Source organism: Mixophyes fleayi, chromosome 6 (assembly GCF_038048845.1).
Source record: "Mixophyes fleayi isolate aMixFle1 chromosome 6, aMixFle1.hap1, whole genome shotgun sequence".
Classification (NCBI taxonomy): Eukaryota; Metazoa; Chordata; class Amphibia; order Anura; family Limnodynastidae; genus Mixophyes; species Mixophyes fleayi.
Window position 1 is genome coordinate 27,625,646 of NC_134407.1, and position 22,030 is coordinate 27,647,675.

The 22,030-nt window shown below is 41.3% G+C and overlaps 2 protein-coding genes across 2 annotated transcripts in view; both read left to right on the forward strand.

Moving 5' to 3' along the window:
• LOC142160960 (alpha-2-macroglobulin-like protein 1) overlaps positions 1-22,030 on the forward strand; it is a 224,636-nt gene that overhangs the window by 183,627 nt on the left and 18,979 nt on the right. The gene's annotated exons all lie outside the window — the stretch shown is intronic.
• LOC142160961 (alpha-2-macroglobulin-like protein 1) overlaps positions 1-22,030 on the forward strand; it is a 118,054-nt gene that overhangs the window by 79,031 nt on the left and 16,993 nt on the right. The window contains exons 21-27 of the mRNA XM_075216101.1: positions 1,807-1,928; positions 10,037-10,088; positions 13,562-13,645; positions 13,760-13,936; positions 15,543-15,618; positions 20,096-20,252; positions 21,936-22,004. Of these exons, the coding sequence (XP_075072202.1) occupies positions 1,807-1,928; positions 10,037-10,088; positions 13,562-13,645; positions 13,760-13,936; positions 15,543-15,618; positions 20,096-20,252; positions 21,936-22,004 (737 nt within the window). The remainder of the gene's footprint in view (positions 1-1,806; positions 1,929-10,036; positions 10,089-13,561; positions 13,646-13,759; positions 13,937-15,542; positions 15,619-20,095; positions 20,253-21,935; positions 22,005-22,030) is intronic.

Here is a 22,030-nt window from a genome sequence, read left to right on the forward strand (position 1 = left end):
AGACACACCACCTAGCCAGTACCCAGCTCTGCGGTTCTTCAAAATCCAACGGATCGTAAGATTGAGTGTTTCCATAAAAACATTTTTCTTGCAGTGCCACATTTAGACCCTTGCTCCCGTCTGCTCGGGTGACGAGAGCTATGGAGTCTTAGACTGACCAGTTAGCTGTAGGTTTACAGGACTCTGATTTACTTCCCCTAGCGCTCCACCTGAAGGAAGCTTCAGGTTATCTTTACGAGGCAGCTCAGGAAGCGGCTTCAATCTCCTCTTCAGTGTCCGCATCAGCAGTGGCAGCCAGAAAGACACTTAGGTTCGTTCATGGGACACAGATGAAGAAACAAAAATATCCTTAGAATCTTTACTATTTGCTGGTTCCGTTCTTTTTGGTCCAGAAATAGATACTATGATTAGCCAAGTAACTGGAGGTAAAAGTACTTTTCTGCCGGTGAATTTTCCCAAATCACGAACTCTGTGGTTTAGGTCTTTTCGGCAGTCCTTTCGAAGGAACTCGGAATATAGGGGCCAGTCTGCCAATAGAGCCAACCTCTTGCAGCCCGAGGACAGTTGCAAAATGGTAGAGGTTCTTACTCCAAGAGACATCCAAATCCCAAGAGGTTGGACAAGCCTTCAGCATGACAGGACCTCCCCTTTCCTCGCAGCTGCGGAGGTAGGGGGTCACCTACAATTATTCAAGGATTAGTGGACGGCATCCACCCATTACAGTTGGATCTTGGGAATCATGTCCAGAAGTTACATTATAGATATAGTAGGTCCTGTTCTTCATCATTTTTTTCACACCCCCTTACCTCAGGAGGTGGTAACAAGGCAGGCAATGCTTTAGTCAATCGCTTCTCTTCTTTTGGCCGGGGTCATTTGCGGGGTCCCAGAGTCTCAAAAAGGGCGGGGGTTCTTTTCAAATCTGTTCTTGGTGCCAAAACCGGATGGTTCAATTCGGCCAATACTAAACCGCAAGAGCCTAAACAAACACCTACAAATGGACAAGTTTCAGATGGAATCAGTCCGCTCAGTGATCAATTGATTGGAACCCCAGGAATTTCTGGTATCTATAGACATTTGGGACATGTATCTACATATTCCCATTTGGGAGGGTCATCAATCCCTCCTTCGATTTACAGTAGGAAGATCCATTTTCATTTCACAGTACTCCCCTTTGGCCTTTCCACAGCCGCGAGAGTCTTCCATGAAGATAGGGCAGATCTACAGACTATATCTACCTTCCTTCCAAAACTGGCTTTTGGATTCTACATAAATCAAGAAATTGTAGTTCTGGCTTTTCGGGAGGGAAGGTCCTCTTCGGGGCCTTTCTCTTTTGCCTCTCTGGGTGTGGTTGGAGCTATAGGGATCTATGTAGATAGGACTTTGACTTTTTGTAAATTCGATTCTCTATTCGTTTGTTATGATTTCCATAAAAGAAGTTGGCCGGCTACCAAGCAAAGCATTGCACGTTGCATTAGAACTACAATTGAACATGCTTACATGAGTAAGGGCCATCCTGTGCCGGGGTTCTCATGGCACATTCTACCCATGAGGTTGGAGTGTCTTGGGCGGCTCATCGCAGATCAGTTTTGTTGGCTGGTAACCTGGTCCTCTATCCACAATTTCACCCATTTTTACCAGTTCAAGTAGAGTTTTGCGAGCAGGTTGACCAGAGCCCTCATACATCCCCCATGGTAGCAGTGTCCCCCAGATAGACTCAGAGAAAGAGATTTAACATAAGTTCAAAAACTATGTTTTCAGGGATCTGATCAACTAGCAGTCTGATGTTGTCCTATCTTCACTTTTCAGAGAACCTAAAGATTCAGGTGCACAGTGGTTCCCTGGAGGTGGATGGAGCCTGTACTGCAGATACTCTTCTAGTGGGAACAGATCACAGAGAAGACTCTATTGAGAAAACCATTGTTGTCAAGGTAAGAGTGCAAATATCATATGCTGACCCTAAAATAAACATTGCAATATATTAAAGATCTACTACTAACATTTAAAAAAAAAAAAAAAATTATATATATATATATATATATATATATATATATATATACACAAAATAAACAGGACCTTCTTGGTGGGGAGTGATGCACAACATATTTTTTTGTATGCTTATCGTAGGAAATAGTCACCAGTTTATTTCAGTCCCTACTTAATATTACTGATAATAGAGAACAATAGTGTATACCGAACTGTGCAGCAAATATAAACAGAATGTTGGGCCTTAAAGAAGATGATCTGAGGGCACATGTTTACACCACTGTTTAGATGAGTATTAAACGACTTAAGTACTAATGATGGAGGCGTCAGACGTCCACGACTAATTATGTTGCAATGACCTGAACACTTGTCCTTCTTTTGAGAGCAATTTTGCGGGGGGGCAAGGGGGCTTTACTTTGTTAACTGATACCTTTAGAGCCTTTTTTCACCCCCCAGATGACCTACTTTTTAGTGGAGGTCTGTATGTGCTGATAATTAGCACTCATCCTACACTTTTAATGAGACTTGCATTTCACCTTGTTGGAAGTGGCCTCAGCCAGGATGAAATTTTTGAATAACTGGATACCTAAAAGACAGAGGCCTCAAAACTATATGTGTAGTCTTGTGTAACCAAGGTTTATTTTGGTGCAGTGCTGACAAATACCATATATATTTTAAAGCATACATTTACATTAAATCATTTAGCATATTAACCCCATGATGCTTGATATGGCAAATGACTGATTAAATCCTTTCTGTGAAGGGAATAGATGTCCAGTGCTTCAGACTGGATAAATGATTAGTAAATTAGTATATATATATATATATATATATATATATATATATATATATATATTAGTACATTCCCTCTATAGTGTTATTGAGATAACGATTTTATTGTGATCATGATAGAAGCTTGTTACTTTTATACCTGTAGATTTTATGCTATATGTAAAGTCACCATCTGCAATAAAATGCATAGCAGGGAAGTTTTTCCCAAATAACACACCTGGGATAAACCTTTATTTCAAACCAAATAAAGACACGGACACAAAATTAAAGTTGGAATGAATGACGGTATTTATTTATTTTTAAACTAATAGGACTGTAAGGCGGACGAGAGCAGGGCAGTCAGGAACGCAAAACCAATAAGGTGGAAAGGTCAGACCATAATACCACCAACCCAGGATCATACCTTATCTATTGGCCGGTGCTAAGATCAAGTCCAACGGCAAGACTACACCCCCAATAAACTCCGCCAGTATAAACCATACAAAACTGGCCCAAAGGTCCTACTAACAAAACGGACCAACCATGGTATGACACCATAACCGCAGGGGGGTAGTGACCTATGACAAGATCAACCAAGCACCATATGCACAGTTACAGACTGCACTGTTCTCCTACCCTCAACAACTACATTCAAAGTTATGTAACCAATTGTAGGGAGGGCGGGCGGAATCCGGAAGCAGGAAGGGCAGAAGCCTCTGCACACTGACTTATAACTGTGTATAAGTCCCAACCCCTTCCTGAACTCATTGGCTGAAACTTACAGGAATCCACAGCTAATAGGTTCTTTGGTAAGTCACTCACCCGCATGATTTTAACTGCGTTTAGTCTGAGGGACACACTTCTCTAAAATGCATAGCAGGGAAGTTTTTCCCAAATAACACACCTGGGATAAACCTTTATTTCAAACCAAATAAAGACATGGACACAAAATTAAAGTTGGAATGAATGACGGTATTTATTTATTTTTAAACTAATAGGACTGTAAGGCGGACGAGAGCAGGGCAGTCAGGAACGCAAAACCAATAAGGTGGAAAGGTCAGACCATAATACCACCAACCCAGGATCATACCTTATCTATTGGCCGGTGCTAAGATCAAGTCCAACGGCAAGACTACACCCCCAATAAACTCCGCCAGTATAAACCATACAAAACTGGCCCAAAGGTCCTACTAACAAAACGGACCAACCATGGTATGACACCATAACCGCAGGGGGGTAGTGACCTATGACAAGATCAACCAAGCACCATATGCACAGTTACAGACTGCACTGTTCTCCTACCACGCCGCATGTGCTTATACATGAGGCCCGCCAACTACAGACCTAAACACTGCTCTTAATCTCCAACACAACTGGTCAATAAAATAACGAACCCCTTCATCCGGCAGGTGAACACCGTCAAACTGTATAAGAAAGCAAACTCAGCTTTCAACAAAGGGTGCTTGATAACAGAACCACCCAAATCACGGAAGATATTGCTAACCATCTGATTTATCTTGCGGACAGCCGCCGCAATGTTAACAGAGACATAGATCATCTCCAATGCGTCTCGGGACAATAAAAGACCACACAATTTAAGATTAGGCCAACTACTAGAAATAACAGACATACCCTCCCGGATTTTAATGATGTGCTCCAGGGTTTTGATTTGACCTACATAATTACCACCAGCGTGAACGACCACGACATCGGGAACCCTATGTGAGACAATCTCTTCTGACAAGGAAAAGGCTCAATGAAATAGATATTAACCACCATAACAAAAAACCCCTATTATAACTAGCAGGAGGGTGAAGTGAGGTGAAAACTGGGAATAAAACATTTATTCCAACCATAAACCTAACAGAACGAAAGGAAAAGCAGCAACCCAGGTGAAGGTGAAAACCTGTGAGGAAAAAGCCCTTCAACGCCCCCGCAAATAGCAGCGAGCAGCCTAGCGCCCTGGGTTAACTTGCTTAGAGGAGAAAAGAGGTAGAGAAGAGCTGCGTAAAGAGAAAAACAACATGTTAAACATCAGGACGAATATAAGATGTATAACAGACAGACCACCATCTGCCTAGCCTTTGTATAGAAGCTACAGAAGCCCCACTTGCTGCAGCCTCTAAGGCAGCTCCAATCCGAAACGAATGAGTCCCGAATTCTGATGTTGATAAACCAAGGGCATTTAATGTGCTGCTCATAACTGAATTAAATTGGAATTTAGTAAGGGGGGCGAGGCAATCCTCATGAACTAGCCATATCTCTGCTCCATGTGGCCTAAAGCTGGCGAAATATCGACAAAGTTTAACCGGACGTATAACTTGATCCTGATGTTTACTAAGGGTAAACCAATGTCCTACGCCTACCTGATCCGTTTTAAAGCGCCTAATTTTTTACTTGAATGATGTCGTCCAACAACACCCACGTGTTTAACTAGTAAAACAGCTTCCATCCTGTTCTTGGATTGTGCAACTGACTCGTATAGCGCCGTGAAAAGCCATGGAGAACGCTGCCGCAAACAGTAAAGCTTCAAAATGTTCTGATGACACTTCAGGTAAAAACAGAATCATACGGGCCAATAATACGGGATCTATGGGCTTTCACCTATCCTTGGGGCGGGGTGAAGCCTTGACCATCCTATTAAAACTTAGTTAATGAGGAACGATTTAGTGGGATCTTGTAAACTTTGCAACCTAGCCATGAATGATATACCCGCTAGAGTGGATGACATGGATGTTTTATTAACCTCCTCCTGGTAACCCCCCCACATGAAGTCCACACTACCGTTAGTATACCCCCGGGGCACGAGAGGGACCGGACTACAGAAAGCTCTCCTATCATTCCCCTGCTGCTCGATAGGCCTACCATGTGGATGGAGCTAGAGAAACCTCTGCCAATAATCTTAAGCCGGACCGACTATCTGCCAAACCTAAGATGGACAGGCTGTACCCATGGGGTCAGCATGAGGGGCAAGGGATCTAAAACGCTCCCACTCAAAACGGGAGAGGGAGTCAGCTATGCAGATGTCTATGCCTGGAACATGGTTGGCGCGAAAATTTATGTCGCAGTCCACGCAACGAAACACCAGAACGCGCAGCACATTAACTGCCGGATTAGAGGAAGCACTCTGACGGTTAATTGCCTGCACCACGCCCAAATTGTCGCACCAAATCCCCTAGCGCCTGCGGCGTAAGTGAATAAATCTAACTCTAACGTGGAAATGGGAGGTGAAGGCCAGGTCCTGGGTCCTGGAACCTTTAAACTTCTGATGAAATGATACCCATATTGCTAAGTCCTCCCTTATCTCGTCACTCAACTTAATTAATGCGTGAGGTCTGTTCCTACCCGCTGTGGCCAACTGCAATTTCCTGCCGAAAATCCTACCCATGGGTATGACCCTACCTGCAAAATTAAAGGATCCTAGTAAAGCTTTAACCTGCCTAAGTGAGTGAGAAGGATAGGCCAGAGCGCTGGATAACAAACTCTCCATTTTGGTATTTTAACCGCTGGCAACAATACCAGCCTGCAACCGAGTCTATTTCTATCCCTAGGAACGACAAACAAGATGTTGGGCCCTCCATCTTATCCTTGGCTACTGGTACCCCCAAAACCAAGGAAAGAGCCTGAACTGAATACAGCGTATCTGACACACTGAGGAGCTAGCCGGACCTACAAACAGAAAAACATCCAGATAATGTGCGATGCCCTCGTGACCTGTCTCCTCTTTAATTGCCCAGTGGAGAAAAGAACTAGAGGATTCCAAGTGGCACGTGATAGGGAACACCCTATGAGAAGGCATCTATGAATGTAATATTTGCCCTTCCTCTTAAATCCCATGTATCGAAATGATTCTGTGTGAAGGGGAAGCAGCCTGAACGCTGACTCAATATTTAATTTGGCCATAAGAGCTCCCGCCCCAAATCTCCGAATGAGCATTAAAGCCTTCTAAAATGACTGGTATACGATAGAACTTATGTCCTGGTCTATGGCATCATTGACCGAATTGCCTGCGGGATGTGACATGTGCTGTTTTAGTCGATATTTACCTGGTACTTTTTAGGGACTATACCTACTGGGGATATGCCTAAATCCGCCAGGGGGAATCCAACGGGCCAATCATGCGGCCCAAGCTTATCTCACCACAAATTTTTTTTTTTTTTTATTTATTTATTTTTTATCGGGAATATCGGGAAATACATATGCTGATTTTAAGTTCCTAGAGGCCCTGGCGCTAACCGATTTGATAATAGGGAGCCTAAACCCATGCCGTAAACCTTCGCTTGGAAAGGAAGCCTGATCCGCATTGGAAACAGTCTAAGCCATTTTTTCAAGACCTCCTTACATATGTGGGGACTGGGCTTTAAGGATCGCTGTTATCGTTGCCGCAGATTCTGGAGAGGCCGGGGGCACACCTCGGACACTCTCTGGCTGAATGTGCACCGCGGCAGTAGGAGCAGATGTGTTTGTATCTGCAAGACTCTCCTCTACCGCACGCCCCGTCTGTCTCTAATGCAAGGGCGTATGCCCGCTAAAAGGGGCAGTGTTCTCCTATTGAACCATGGGGGCTCTACCTGCTGACGATTTCGCTGCTGCTCCTCGTCTAACCCTTTAAGGTCTAGATCTACAAAATGAATGTTAAGAATCTTAATCACTTCCGAAGACCCTCCCCCGATGAAGAGGGGGAGTCTTTGTCAGAGAAAGACATTGGAGGGCTATGTGTGAGTTTGTGTGACAAACCAAACGCTAACAACTCACTGCCTACGCTCGCCTCGACGACCGGCTCCTGCCGTCCCGGAATGTCCTGGTACGATGACACTTCCATCACGCCCGACTGCTGCGCTTCCGGTCCCGTCAAATCTCCCACAGCCCCTGCTGCCGACAACCTCCGACTCACCGCTGAGACACCCGCTGTCTACTCCGTTCACGGCCTGTTACCGACTGCCTGCCCTTTTTTGGTCGCGCAGTCGAGCCTCCAACCAGCCCTTGTGATTCCAACGCACTGTTTCCCTATGAATCCTTCCTTGTGGACTGACTCTGTGGCACTGAAATGATACAAACGTTAGCATCCTTGACAGTAATACTAGATGACACTGCTGTTGTCTGCTGTGTCCATATTAGTGGTGCTAACTGATCAGGGGTGTACGTGCTGGAGGCTGGTAGCTGTAAATGCTGTTGTACCCCACTATCCGACTGCGTAACCACGTGCCTAGAAAACTGCGACACTGTGTCCTGGAGGAAAACGTGGATGGAGGAAATGGATATGGGTCAAAAATGTCCTGGGTTATCTCTCTACGTGTGCCTGAATGACTGGAGCCTGAGCTGAGCTGCCGACTTTGGCTGTTCTGCAAAGCTGAAATCATCCCTGAAAATGGCAGTGTGGGGAATGGTAACTGAGTCCTGTCGACAGAGCTAGTATGGTGTAAGTTGACTATAATTTCGGTTGATGGACTAAACCGGGAAACAGCTCTACAGGGGAGGGCACGTGATGCCTGTATGGAAAAATGCCGTGATTACCCCAAAGGGGGGGGGGGTTCAGTTGGGTCACACCAGTCCATGACCTTAAGAACCAAGTGGCTGCGACATGTTGTATCTGTCAAAACCCCGAGGTCCCCTTAGATCATCTATCCTGGGTGGAGATGAAAATGCCCCGCCTGACTAACGGCTGGAGGCTCATAAGGGGCCCAATTCTGAGAGGAAACCATGGGGTAAGCTTGCCTTACTTTCTTTGATCGCGCCTATTGCAGTGTTGGTACTGGCTCGCTTCTAGGTGACCGGGATAAAGTATCTCCTGGAAGGGTGAGGATCGTTATAAAAAACGGGAGCCCCAGTCTGATCCCCGGGGATTACTGGGCAAAACGGGCTGGGCGGAAAATATAATAGGTGCAGGGACAAACTAGAAAACTCATAATTGCTCTATATACTTGCCGGCATAGGAGGGGTTAACTGCAGAGCAAGTGTTCCACATAAAAATGTTGTGTAAGTGTTACCCCTAGTGGGTACACCTGGGAATGGCAGCCCACAGCTGAAGTGAAATTAGGAGGTGACCTGGGTAAAACACCCACTCTGTATGTATATGTAAAATAACATGAGACCCCCCCACCCCTGATACCCGGGCCCTGATACCCCTGTACTATAGCTGGCAAAGTGTTAGACCTTCCAGCAACCATATGTGGCGCCCACGGAGAGCGCATGCACCTACCGCCATACCGGGAATATGGACAGTAGGGGAGGATATCTCACTTCTTCTTACCCTGCCTGAAACAGAAGACGCAGGAACCGGGTAGGGCCACAAACGGGAAGCCTGACGTGAAGGGGGGATTGTTGAGAGAGGGAGACGCTTGTTGCGTCGGGACGGCCAAGAAACATGGGGGGGGGGAAGGAACAGAGGCAGATGGGGGGGGGGTCGGAGAGAACTTGCTTTAGGACAGGGAACGGAGGTCTCGCGCTAAACAATAAAAAGGGGAAGGGGCGGATAAGACACGGAAAGGAAGTGAAGGGGAGCAAGGAGGGGAAGTATGAAGGAGTGGAGAGGTTGGCGCGTAGGGGAAAGATTAGGGCAAAACAAATATGGATGGGCTGGGATTATAAAAGAAATAAAACTGGCTAGACTCTTCACTCTGTAAACCTAAAAAACAACAGAAAAATACTAAATGAGCTACAACTCCCTTCCTATGTAGTCCTCTGAACGGGATCTTGAGGGGCTGACTAAATCCTAAAGCACGGAGCCCCGCAGCACAGAACAATAACAGGTGAAACTGAGGGAGACAGAGGGAGAGGAGAGAAGGGGAGAAGGAGGGAGGGGGGGGGGGAAGGCAGAGGAGATGAAAGGAAGGGAGAGAGGGAGAGGGATAAATGAAGGGAAAAGAAAAAGGGGGGGGGACAGGAAAAGGCAAGAAAAGAGGTAGAAAACACAGAAATAAGAAAAAGGACAAAAAAAACCAGAGAATAAGATATACAAAATACCAAAAGGCACTAGAAATACTCAGCCTGACTCCACAGCTCAAAATCCGGAAGCAGGAAGGGCAGAAGCCTCTGCACACTGACTTATAACTGTGTATAAGTCCCAACCCCTTCCTGCACTCATTGGCTGAAACTTACAGGAATCCACAGCTAATAGGTTCTTTGGTAAGTCACTCACCCGCATGATTTTAACTGCGTTTAGTCTGAGGGACACACTTCTCTTACATAAACAAGTCTGCCTGTATAAACAGTTTACTCTGATAATCCTGAACTATTTCTCACTGACTCCTTCAGTACCGTTTTATATTTTCTGTTATTTTAGGCTAGAGGACATGAAGAGCAAAAGACAGAGACCTTTCTACTGTATCCAGCAGGTGAGTTTCAGATGAGCTGATGATAGCAGATGGGCACAACCACTGAATGTTAATAGAATATAGTCTACTTTAGTGGAAAACACAACTGTAGGTCAGGAAACTAACTCCTGTGGGTAAATGTATCAAGGTGAGAGTTCCTGGTAGATTTGAAAAGTGGAGATTTTGCTTATAGCAACTAATCAGATTCTAGTCATAATTTTGTAGAATGTACTAAATAAAAAATAACTAAAATCTGATTGGTTGCTGTAGGCAACATCTCCACTTCTCAAACCCGCTGGAAACTCTCAGCTTGATACATTTACCCCTTGGATTCTATTTATTATTGTTGTTATCAATGAAAAGTGTTTTTATCAATACAAAATTACTTATTGCCACAATTCACTTTTATTTTAGTGACATGAAGAAAAATATCCTGAGCAATAAGAGTCACTTTTCGCTCTGAAAGCTCAGCTTTAGTTTTCAGTTATAAATTTTACAAAATAAATAAATGTAAGCGCTATGAAAAAAACCAATTTGTTTATATATTAAAAAAAATGTTAAATATAATATAAAATGTAATAATGTCAAGGCACCTGTCTGTTTTGTCCCCATGTGGGAACAAATATAAAAAAACATTCAGTTTATTTGCATAAATTTGCACTGAACAACATTAAAATAAAAACAAGGCATTAATAATAGCAAATTACAGCCACATGATTACCCGCTAGCTAAGCCCTGGTAGGTAGTTACCCTGTGTGGGGCCTAGTCACCAGCCTGAGACTCTCTGCTTCTGGGGTCTGTGCTGATATTAAGTTGTGAAGGTATGTGGTTCTATTGCAAGTTAACGTCAGCAGCAGTCCTATGTCTCCCGGCCTAAGGTAGCAGCTCACACAGCGCCCTGCGCCATAGACTTTCCTCACTGATGGATCTGCAGATCCTGCTCAGTGTTTGCATTCCAGAGGTCCTACCTTCTCTCAGCTATCCTCCCTCATACTTTATACCTTAGTCACACTATTGAACACATAGAAGGTTATGGGTAGCACGGTGGCTAAGTGGTTAATACTTCTGCCTTACAGCGCTGGGGTCATGAGTTTAATTCCCAACCAATGCCTGATCTGTGCGTAGTTTGTATGTTCTCCCCGTGTTTGCGTGGGTTTCCTCCGGGTGCTCCAGTTTCCTCCCACACTCCAAAAACATACTATTAGGTTAATTGGCTGCTATTAAAATTGACCGTAGTCTCTATCTCTGTCTGTCTGTGTGTGTGCATGTTAGATAATTTAGACTGTAAGCTCCAATGGGGCAGGGACTGAAGTGAAAGAGTTCTCTGTACAGTGCTGCAGAATCAGTGGCGCTATATAAATAAATTATGATGATGATAGAAGGTGACATAAAGTCTTATATGGGGTGGACATGAGATGTCTAGTACCCTGTACACAATGGGGGGGTGATCAGGTTAAAGGCAGCTCTGGAAATAGCTGCATTCACATGTCTGCATATACACACCTGGGAATTAGCAAAAATACGCTAATTTACTATTTAAATATTTTGCTACATATTAAAGAACTATCTTGAACACAATTGTCTCTTAATAAGTGGGTCTGTCAAACAAAAACGGCTGTGTGGATAATCCCTTTGGGTGCTTTAGTGCTGCAAGATGTCTCCAAAAGTGTTATTTATAAAAATATCTGAATGCAACAGTACTAAATATTATAACGTTGGAACATAAATGCAGGGCCGGTGCTAGGGTCCACGGCGCCTTAATCATTTTTAAAAAAGCGGCGCCCCCCCAACCCCTGCTTCATCTCCTCCCCTCCACTCACTGACACTAGTAAGTGGAGGGGAGGAGACGGAGCAGAGAGGCGGCGGTGGTGACAAAATAGCCTCTTCCCCCCCCCTCCCCCTGCATCTGATGCTGTGCAGCGGCCGTGGCAGGTATGGTCAGCGGTCGCCGCACAGTTTTAAAGTATTTTATTATTCTGTAGCGCCCTCCAGAGCCCGGCGCCCTAGGCAAGTGCCTAACCTTGCCTAATGGGAGCGCCGGGCCTGCATAAATGAATATATGAAATAAATTTGTCCTTTTTGACTGGGGCATTAACTGCAACATAGAGTTCTACTATAATAAAGTCTGTGATGAGGGGATCAAAAGTATAGGAACTCATCCTCAATAAGTGAGGTACAGTTTGTCTGGGTGATCTCATGTTGTCACAAATAATATAAATATAATTATAGTAATATAAATATAAAAGGATTGTTACTGTAACTGTCCAGTAATGAGGCTTTTCACCTTTGGAAACATAGGGAGAGATTCAAATAGCCGCTATGTTCCTGAGAAAAATACACGATCATTTTTCCTCGCACCTATATGGGGCACGAGGAAAAATGATTGCAGATTTCTCAGCAAAAATATACACAAAGTATCTTCAGAATGGTCACAGAGACACTTCACAAACAATTGAATTTCCCCCATAGAGCCCTTAATCTTGATACCAGGATTAAAATAAAGGATAATAACCTCTGGACTAAAACAAAAGAAGATCCATCATTTATACAGAAACGTATTTCTTAATAGAAAAGATGCAGAGAGATGCAGCAGCATTGTAGTTCTCGTGTCAAAGTTATAACTACTTAGAATATATATATATATATATATATATATATATATATATATATATATATATAGGGTAACTAGTTTTATCTAAAGAGAAGGAGAGATGGATAGTTGGACATTTTGCTTACACACAATATGGAGGCAGTCACTATGGGCTAAACCTATATAAAAAATGTAATATCATAGTACATGTAGTTCCAGATCAGTGGTAAAGGCAATGCTTTATACCATATACAGCCTCCAGATTGTCATGATGCTAAGGCAAGTGCAGGCACAATAATTAAAATTATATTTCTGTCACCAGTTTAATGGGAGTGCACTAGGTTATAGACCAATGCGTTTATCATGTTGGACTTTATCAAAGGGATGGCTTGGCGCTGGGTGGCAGAAACGATCAGCTAATTGACAAGTGTAGTGTGAGGCCAGGATTTAGAAGCTTCGATTGGCTGATTATCACACACACCTCTAAAATGCTGTTGGATGATGGTAAACCTAATCTGATTGATTCAATCAATTTAGTATCTTGATGTTTAAACTGGAGATCATGTTTAGTGGATTAAAGATCTCCTCCGATAAAGTTTTTATTAATGATTCAACCTTTGCCTTGTCTACACATATCAAAGTAACGTGCAGTACAAACACTTAATTTATGTGTGCACACATATACATAGATTTACATATTGTAAATGTATATTACTTACATGTGACATATTTAAGTGAATATTGCATATTACATATTATCGATTTAATCTTCTTAAGTGAATATCCCCTTTATTCACAACTGATGTGGAAAATGTCTTCAAGTTGGTATTATAATTTTCTATTATTAATAATAATAATAATAATAATAATAATAATAATAATAAATCTTTTTGTTTCTTACCAGATACCAGCGAGAAAATCCAAGTTTCCTTCCAAGCTCCAGATGGACTGGTGAAAGGCTCCCAACGTGCTCACATCATTGTGCTTGGTGAGGAAACCCCTAAGTTATAAGCTTAGTTTAACAAGAGAATAATATTCTGATTTGCAAGAACATTTCTAGTCTTATTCCATTTGTACTAACTGTCATAACTTGCTTTGGTAGGTGATCTCATGGGCAATATTGTCATTAACTTGGACAACATGCTTAACCTGCCAGAAGGATGTGGGGAACAGAACTTAGCAAAGCTTTGTAGATACGCTTATACACTGCAGTATCTACAGAGTGTTAAAGAATTAACACCAGAAATCAAGGAAAAGGCTATGGAATCTTTAATTAAAGGTATGTGAACTATGCAACTTAGCCTGGTTAAGGTTTATCCCTTCCCATTTTAAGTACTCGCATACATCCCAATTATTCCTCTTTTGATATTAAACCCCAGTTTTCTTTCAAATTGTCCCTTATTTGGTCCCTTTGCTAATAAACTTTTCTATTGGTTCTCTATAGTGCCTGCTCTGCTTCTAAATCTTTTGCATTCACAGAGAGTATTAATTCAGATTTTTATGTTTTTTTGTGTTCTAAGTTATATGCTCCAATAATATTATATAAAAGTCTAGGGGGTAAAAGTTTTAAGCATCGGATTCATCAAATAAATGACAATCTGGTATGACTTCTAGTAGACCACATCTGTGGATAAATGTATTAAGCATCGGTTTCATGAAATCAATGATTTTCAGAGATTGTGATGACCGTATTTATAATGGCAATTTTATTAAAGGCAAAACCCGGTGAGTTTTGACTGTAATAAAATTGATGCTTTAAAGATGGCTGTCACAATTGCCGAAATTCTGTGATTTGGTGAATCCTACGCTTAATACATTTACCCACAGATGTGGTCTACTAGAAGTCATACCTGAAGTATACTTTTGAAGTGTGCAATTTTCCTAATAAGTAAAGCCCTCCTCTTTCACCCTAGTAAATTGCACAATGACACATATACACAACGCATTGATACAGATTGTCCCGAAACTTCTAATAAAAGAATTTGGCATAGTTGAGTTATTTTTAGCTTATGAGGATTTTGTTTGGTGCAAATAAGTCCAGAGTGCAAGCAGCTGTAGAAATATTTATGTAGCCTGTCTTTGAACATAATATTGCAGAGGAGTACCCGTGAAAGGTCTACAGATTACTTCCCTATAACAATAATTCATCAGTGTTGAAATCCCATGTTTACCTCTATTGCAGACTAGAAGATGTGATATAAAGAACCAATATTGAACCCTAATGTCAAGAGAGGGACGGTTTCACTGGCAGTATTTATTTAATATTTTATGGCTAAAAATGTGCTTTCTCCTTTCAAGTCACAGGTACTTTAATAAAGAGAGAGTAGGAACAGAGAAGGGATATTGACAATAACCTTTCTAAATACATCATGGGTTGGTTTATGATTCCCATTAAATAATGAAATGAAGAAAGTATTCCAGGACCAGCTTTAAATAACATGGGTCCAGGGAAGAGTTTAGGGATTAAACCACATTATCAACCTGTGAGCATTAAAATCACAAAAAGAGCACTTTAATATAATGTAGGCATGGTCTGCCAGGTGTATGATATGCTTAATAAAACATAGCCCCATCTGAATAGTATACTCTATGGTGGTTTCTCTGATGTCCAGGGTGCAGAGCTAGAAGATTTGCCTCTAAGTATTTAATAATGGATGCTCCTCTTCCACATGATGTCTATCTATCTATCCAATATTTTTTTAAATTGTTTATTATTAGGCATTTAAAACAATGTTAATAGGTTAAGTTTTTACATTTTTAAATACAATAATTCTCTTTAAATGAAAACTGTTTTTAACTTGTAGCTGAAAAATAAACGGTTGGCATTAGAAGAAGCCTATAACGATAGAGTTGGTTGTGCAAATGTAATTGCTTTTTCTCTGCAGGTTACCAGAAACAACTGACATTTAAAAATGTAAATGGCTCTTACGGAGTGTTTCCAGTATCCAGACCAAATTTCTGGTATGTAGAAAACATTTATGTGGATTAAACTAAAAGATCTTGCAGTGAATAGCGTTAAAAAATGTTCTACATATACAAAACATTGTAGTAATATATTCTCCTATACAACATATGAGTGTATTTTGGGTTTTAGTTCTACTTTCTCAAAATATATAATAACCAATGTTTTCAATAAAAATCTTAAGGTTCCCCCATCCCATACCAAGTCTTGCTTAGCTGTTGTACAACATCAAGGTCAACATTCAGCTAGCAAACTGATCTCTCTCATAGTAATACTTCTAAGATTATAGATGGTCTATAGAGGGCAAAGCAATAGGAGAATTAAACATTTAGCAGCAGTGGTGGCACTGCCTAGCTCCAGGCACTTGTAGTTGGATTAGGAGCACTGAAGTCTGACTCTTCTCACCAGTCTGTGCCACATCTGGCATCCCGTGAGCAGTAAGACTATGGTTCGGTGACCTTAGAGCACAGGCTCGGACTGGCCTGCAGGGCAGCAGGACTATGCACCGGTAGGCCCCGCCACATTATAGCCACGCCCCCTCCATGGTTAGGGAGGAGCTAAGAAAACAGCTGACTCCCGACTTGCATACAATTCATCTTTTGGACATACGCGAGAACAGGAAGGGACAGATGCGTTCCACAGTGGAACGCAGGCACCTTCCTCTCCAACAGTAACAAGCACAGACCACGAGAAACATCCTCTGATTTGAGCACACTGGGTACCCGGCCACCATCTCTATATACATCGAAACTGCAAGTAAACAAAGTTAAATTTGAAAGCATCGCAGCAATAACCATGTGATATATGTGGACAGTGATCTGAATATTTATATTGCACTAGCAGAGACCTAAAGAAATACCAATTCCCATCTACTGGACTTGTATGCTATGAACATTATTTTATTGAGATATCAGTGACTGTGTTATATCTGGATCAATGCAGCATTTATACCCACTGCCATTTGCCTCCCAGTAGCTAGACTAGTCCAGGTCTATATACCTAGGTTTGTCTGATTTTTTATGTATGTTCAATTGATGCCATACCATATGTATGTATATAGAAATCAATGCCTCATAATATAAATACTGTGGATTAATTGGAGTATTTTATTTGTCTATATTAATGTATTTTTATGTATTTTAACCAGGATTCAATAAATTGTGATAAAACTAACATTAAATGTTATCCCACTAATTGAACTGAGCCTCTTGCTCACAGCCTAATACAAGATATAGAAAAATACGAATTGTATTCAAGATAAAAGAATACAAATTTTATTATTAGCGTTACACTTGGAATAATACATAAGTCAATGAGCGCTTAACTTTCAGTATATTATTAGTTCGTAGAGAGGGATAACCTGTGTTAATGCTGCTTTTGCAACAGTAGGGGTAGAGCGCAGCTCCTCCCCCTCCCCTCCCCGTTTTTGCCAAACACTCCCGTTAAACACACTACCACACAGGTGTAGAGAGTCGCGTCTGGGCTCTCTGAACCTGCGCGGTAGTGTGTTTTTTACTTTGAGCAGGGGAGATGAGAGTAGGAGTTCCGGATATCCAACCGCCCAGAGGAGCATGAGCAGGTTAGTAACTAAGTGCGCAGTCAGCCTGTCATTTTAAAAGAGAAGGATGAGCACACTACATTCTTTATATACTACACTATGGTGCTAGCTGTCCTTCGTGGGCTGACCACTCTCCCTTTAGTGTCTGGTCTCGCCTCTATGATGGCTGGCCACACCCCCTCTGGTGGGCCCCTAGCGTTGCAGTCCCCCGGTGGGCCCTTCATGCCCCAGTCCGACACTGTTAGAGCAAGATCTGTACATTAGCAGATAATCCATTGAAACATTCTGGGAGCTGGGAGCCATTCTTCCGCTTGCATGCTACTTCCACCTCCTCTGACGTCTAACAATGCACACTTCGGCATGGGGCAGCTGAATAGAGGTTTCATGTTATGTATGGGAATGGCAGCTGGTACAGTGTAGAAATTCCTTTATCATGGAATAAATTTATGTATAGTAACCCACCCCTGCAGTGCTGTTTACTATAATTAATGTATAAATCCTGTGTTTAGGATGGTAACAAACCATTTTGAGAATTAAAAATGAAGTCTCAGTCAAGCATTGTTGTCTCTACTTATCTGCACTCCCTGTCCGAGGAATATTGGCACAATGTAATGCTGAATTACAGACACTATGGGCTAGATTTACTAAGCTGTGGGTTTGAAAAAGTGGGGATGTTGCCTATAGCAACCAATCAGATTCTACCTGTCATTTTGTAGAAGGTTCTAAATAAATGAAAGCTAGAATCTGATTGGTTGCTGTAGGCAACATCCCCACTTTTTTAAACCCGTAGCTTAGTAAATCTAGCCCTATGAGTCTGTCAAAAAGCACTTTTAAAACTTCTCGCTATCAGCTGATGGAGGGGTGGGAAATTTAAAAATGAATTCTCTAGCATCCGTCTAATGTTAGTGTGAACCCCCACAGCCCCTTAATCACTAACCAGTTCCCCTGTAGCTGCAAAATATGGGTAGTTCACCTCCAGCTACAGAAAATCTGTAATCAGGACTATTGTGATTCTCTTGTGAAGCCACTCACAGTACAGACAGCAGAGACTCCTACTGGACAAGCACAATTTTATAAAATTCCCTGTCTTTGAAATGAGGCATTTTTTGTTAAATTATAAAAAACAAAACAGTTCTCAAAAAACACCCCCTAAAGGCAGTTCCACTGAAACAATAACATTCTAACAAAAAACACTGGTCTTAAAACATCCTGTACACTGAGCCATGCTTAACAAAAAAATGGAAAAGCTGTCATTTTGCAAAACAGGAAGTAGAATAAGAACAGAAAGATTTTCAACAATAAAGTATTAAAAATTTGTAATGTTTTTTTTTCTTTTGTTCTATTTGACATGCACCATCCACAGCTGTCTCTCCGTTTACAGATCGAATTCTATCTCAATATCTTCAACATCAAACTTTTTTTTCGATTTAGCCCCTCAAATACCATTGCACCATCACAAAATTAATATAGCAGAAAGTCAGCCCTAATATATCATTGTCGACCATACACATAAAAAGAGAACACCCACATCATACCTTCATCTGTATTTTAGAACTGCCCCGTAAAGGCACTGTGTACATGAATGAAAGAGTAAAAATATCGGTCCATCGTACAAGCCTTTTTGGAACATCCCCTTTTGAATTTAATAATTAATTTTTCATGAGGGTGAGGGCACATCATCACTGACCTAATTACAGGTGACACTTTTGTATATTTAAATACTTGTATTACATTGGTCGAAATGTACCTAAAAAAGAGCTCAAACATAGTCCCTGGATAATCTGAAATTGAGTCCATTAGTGTCCCAGTCATGAGAAACAAGATAGTGCACTTGCAATAAGTTAAGCACAAAAACCCTGAAGGACATTAATGAAGCGAAGTATTGCAAAATTATATTTTATTTTGAAGAGTGTGAATATTGAAATGACTATTGAAAAGCTTTCTATAGGACCCATTTTGTTCCTCCTTATTGCATTTGGTGCACTGGAAACAATGTAATAGAAAACTGTCACATGTAATAAAAATAGTCCAGGGACTAGATTTACTAAACTGTGGGTTTGAAAAAGTGGAGATGTTGCCTATAGCAACCAATAAGATTCTAGTTATCATTTATTTAGTGCATTCTAGAAAATTACAGCTAGAATTTGATTGCATGGTATAGGCAACATCTCCACTTTTTCAAACCCGCAGTTTAGTAAATATACACCCAGATGTTCCCTTATTTTTTTTTATTAATTAAAGACACAAATTAGGCTACCCTAGTGGTATTTTAGAAAGAGAACAGAAGAGTTTAATGAAAGCGTGATGGTAAAGTGGCAGGAGATTGGACTTATGTTTTAACTTTTACACATTGCACCTTACGGTGCCTGTCCGCACACCTAGGCTCACTTTTAGGTTTTGGCGGTGACTACCGAGAGACAACAAACAGATAATGTCACATACCATAAGGTTCCAAATTCCTAGAATGGTTCTAAAAACATGACGTAAATCCATGTTAATGAAGTCACCCGATCTTAATCTAATTGAGAAACTGCAGGATTAGACAAAATGAGCTGCTTGGAGTAGAGATCCATCACTGGCTGATTTGCAATAACTATTGGAAATATTGTGGACATGTGTCAGAATCCAGGTTTTTGAAACCTTTTGTGTCCAGGGTAAATGGGGCAGTAACATTGGATAGCATTACTTAATAAATCAGCCACATAGTGTGCAGCATCTTAAAGAAAACAAAAACCTTGTCACGTGCATGAGGCCACTTGCACACTGTTACCCTTATTCCAACAAAGCATCTAGGTTTGTGTTGTGTTACAGTGGGTTGTTTTAGATGAAAAATATATTGCAGACATGATTTATCAGTTGATTAGGATACTAGGGATTTCATTTCACTGTAATAATAAATATTGTTTACATTCTTTCAGGGTCACAGTATTAGCGATAAAGGCTTTTAGCAGTGCTCAGAACTTCATCTACATAGATGAGATCCACATTCAGCAAGCTGTGAAATGGCTGCAAGAGCAACAGTTACCGAATGGCAGTTTTGACGAAGAGGGGAAATATTTTAATAATAAATTAGAGGTGCGCACAGATTTATTCCATTTTTAAATGTTCTGATTGCATGTAAATATGTAGCACAACCCGCAACTGTCTGATTATGAGCATATTGCTTGAGTTTGGGAAAGGAATTTGAAGTAAGTTAAAATATATACACTGAGTGGTTTTCCAAGTTTGATATGCTTTTGTGCCTTTTTGTAAAAATAAAACAAAAAGAACATTAAAGCATGCAAACATTATTCTTTATCAGCTATTATCATTTGGGCAGCACGGTGGCTAAGTGGTTAGCACTTCTGCCTCACAGCACTGGGGTCTTGTGTTCAATTCCCGGACATGGCCTTATCTGTGTGGAGTTTGTATGTTCTCCTTGTGTTTTCGTGGGTTTCCTCCGGGTGCTCCGGTTTCCTCCCACACTCCAAAAACATACTGGTAGGTTAATTGACTGCTATCAAAATTGACCCTAGTCTCTCTCTGTATGTATGTATGTTAGGGAGCTTAGACTTTAAGCTCTAATGGCGCAGGGACTGATGTGAATGAGTTCTCTGTACAGTGCTGCGGAATCAGTGGCGTTATATAAATAAATGGTGATGATGATGATGATTTATATACACAATGCATTCTCATTTCCAAATTAGTAGCACAGATACAGGGATCTAACGCCATATTTGGAGTTGAGGTTATTGACATTTAACTGGATACATCCTAAGTTAATGATTTTGTACCCCATGGTCCTGACTCATTAAGGAAAGTAAGGTTAAAAAAAAGGAGTAAATTTGTTCTGGACAAATCATGTTTCGATACAAGAAGTGCAAATTAGTTTATTATTTTGCACATAAGTTAAATACTGGCTGTTTTTTCATGTAGTACACACATGCTTTATTTTTACACTGAAATTTAAATCCGTCCCCATATTTAAAATTTACCCCCCCCCCCCTCCAATGCTACATGGTCTTCAGGCCCCAATATCCAACATCCCCTTCCCATTCATTTTGCTATTAAAAAGGTGACTGGTAAAAAGATAGTTTTAAAGTAAAACAAAATAAACCCATGAAACATAAAACCATTTCTACTATATGCTGTCCCATTTAGTCGATATAGTACATAAAGCGCTGTTGGGATTCTCAATTTGGGGACAAAGGTTTGGAGGGCAACACTAATAAATTAATTTCTCATCTGTATAAAAGTTACATTACTATATAAAAGTTACAGTAATCCTAGTCTTTATTATTGCCAGCACAGTGGCCTAGTGGTTATCACTTCTGCCTCACAGCACTAGGGTCATGAGTTAGATTTCTGACCATGGGCTTATCTGTGTGGAGTTTGTATGTTCTCCCTGTGTTTGCGTGGGTTTCCTCTGGGTGCTCCGGTTTCCTCCCACACTCCAAAAACATACTGGTAGGTTAACTGGCTGCTATCAAATTTGACCCTAGTCTCTCCCTCTCTGTCTGTGTGTGAGTGTGTGTCTATATTAAGGAATTTAGACTATAAGCTCCAATGGGGCAGGGACTGATGTGAATGACTTCTCTGTACAGCGCTGCGGAATTGGTGGCGCTATATATTATAAATAAATGATGATGATGATGATTGCCAGGACTTGGTGCACTCCTTGATAATCATGTAGAAACATTTTCAGTTAACGCAATAAGGTATATACCGGTTTGAATTTATGTCTGACATTTGTTTTTTTCCATCACTTCCATGAGTTAGGCAGAAAATGAGGTTGCACAAACTGCCTTCGTCGCCATCGCTCTGTTGGAACATCACCTGGTCTACAATGTAAGTTGTCTTATTTTATTGTTTTT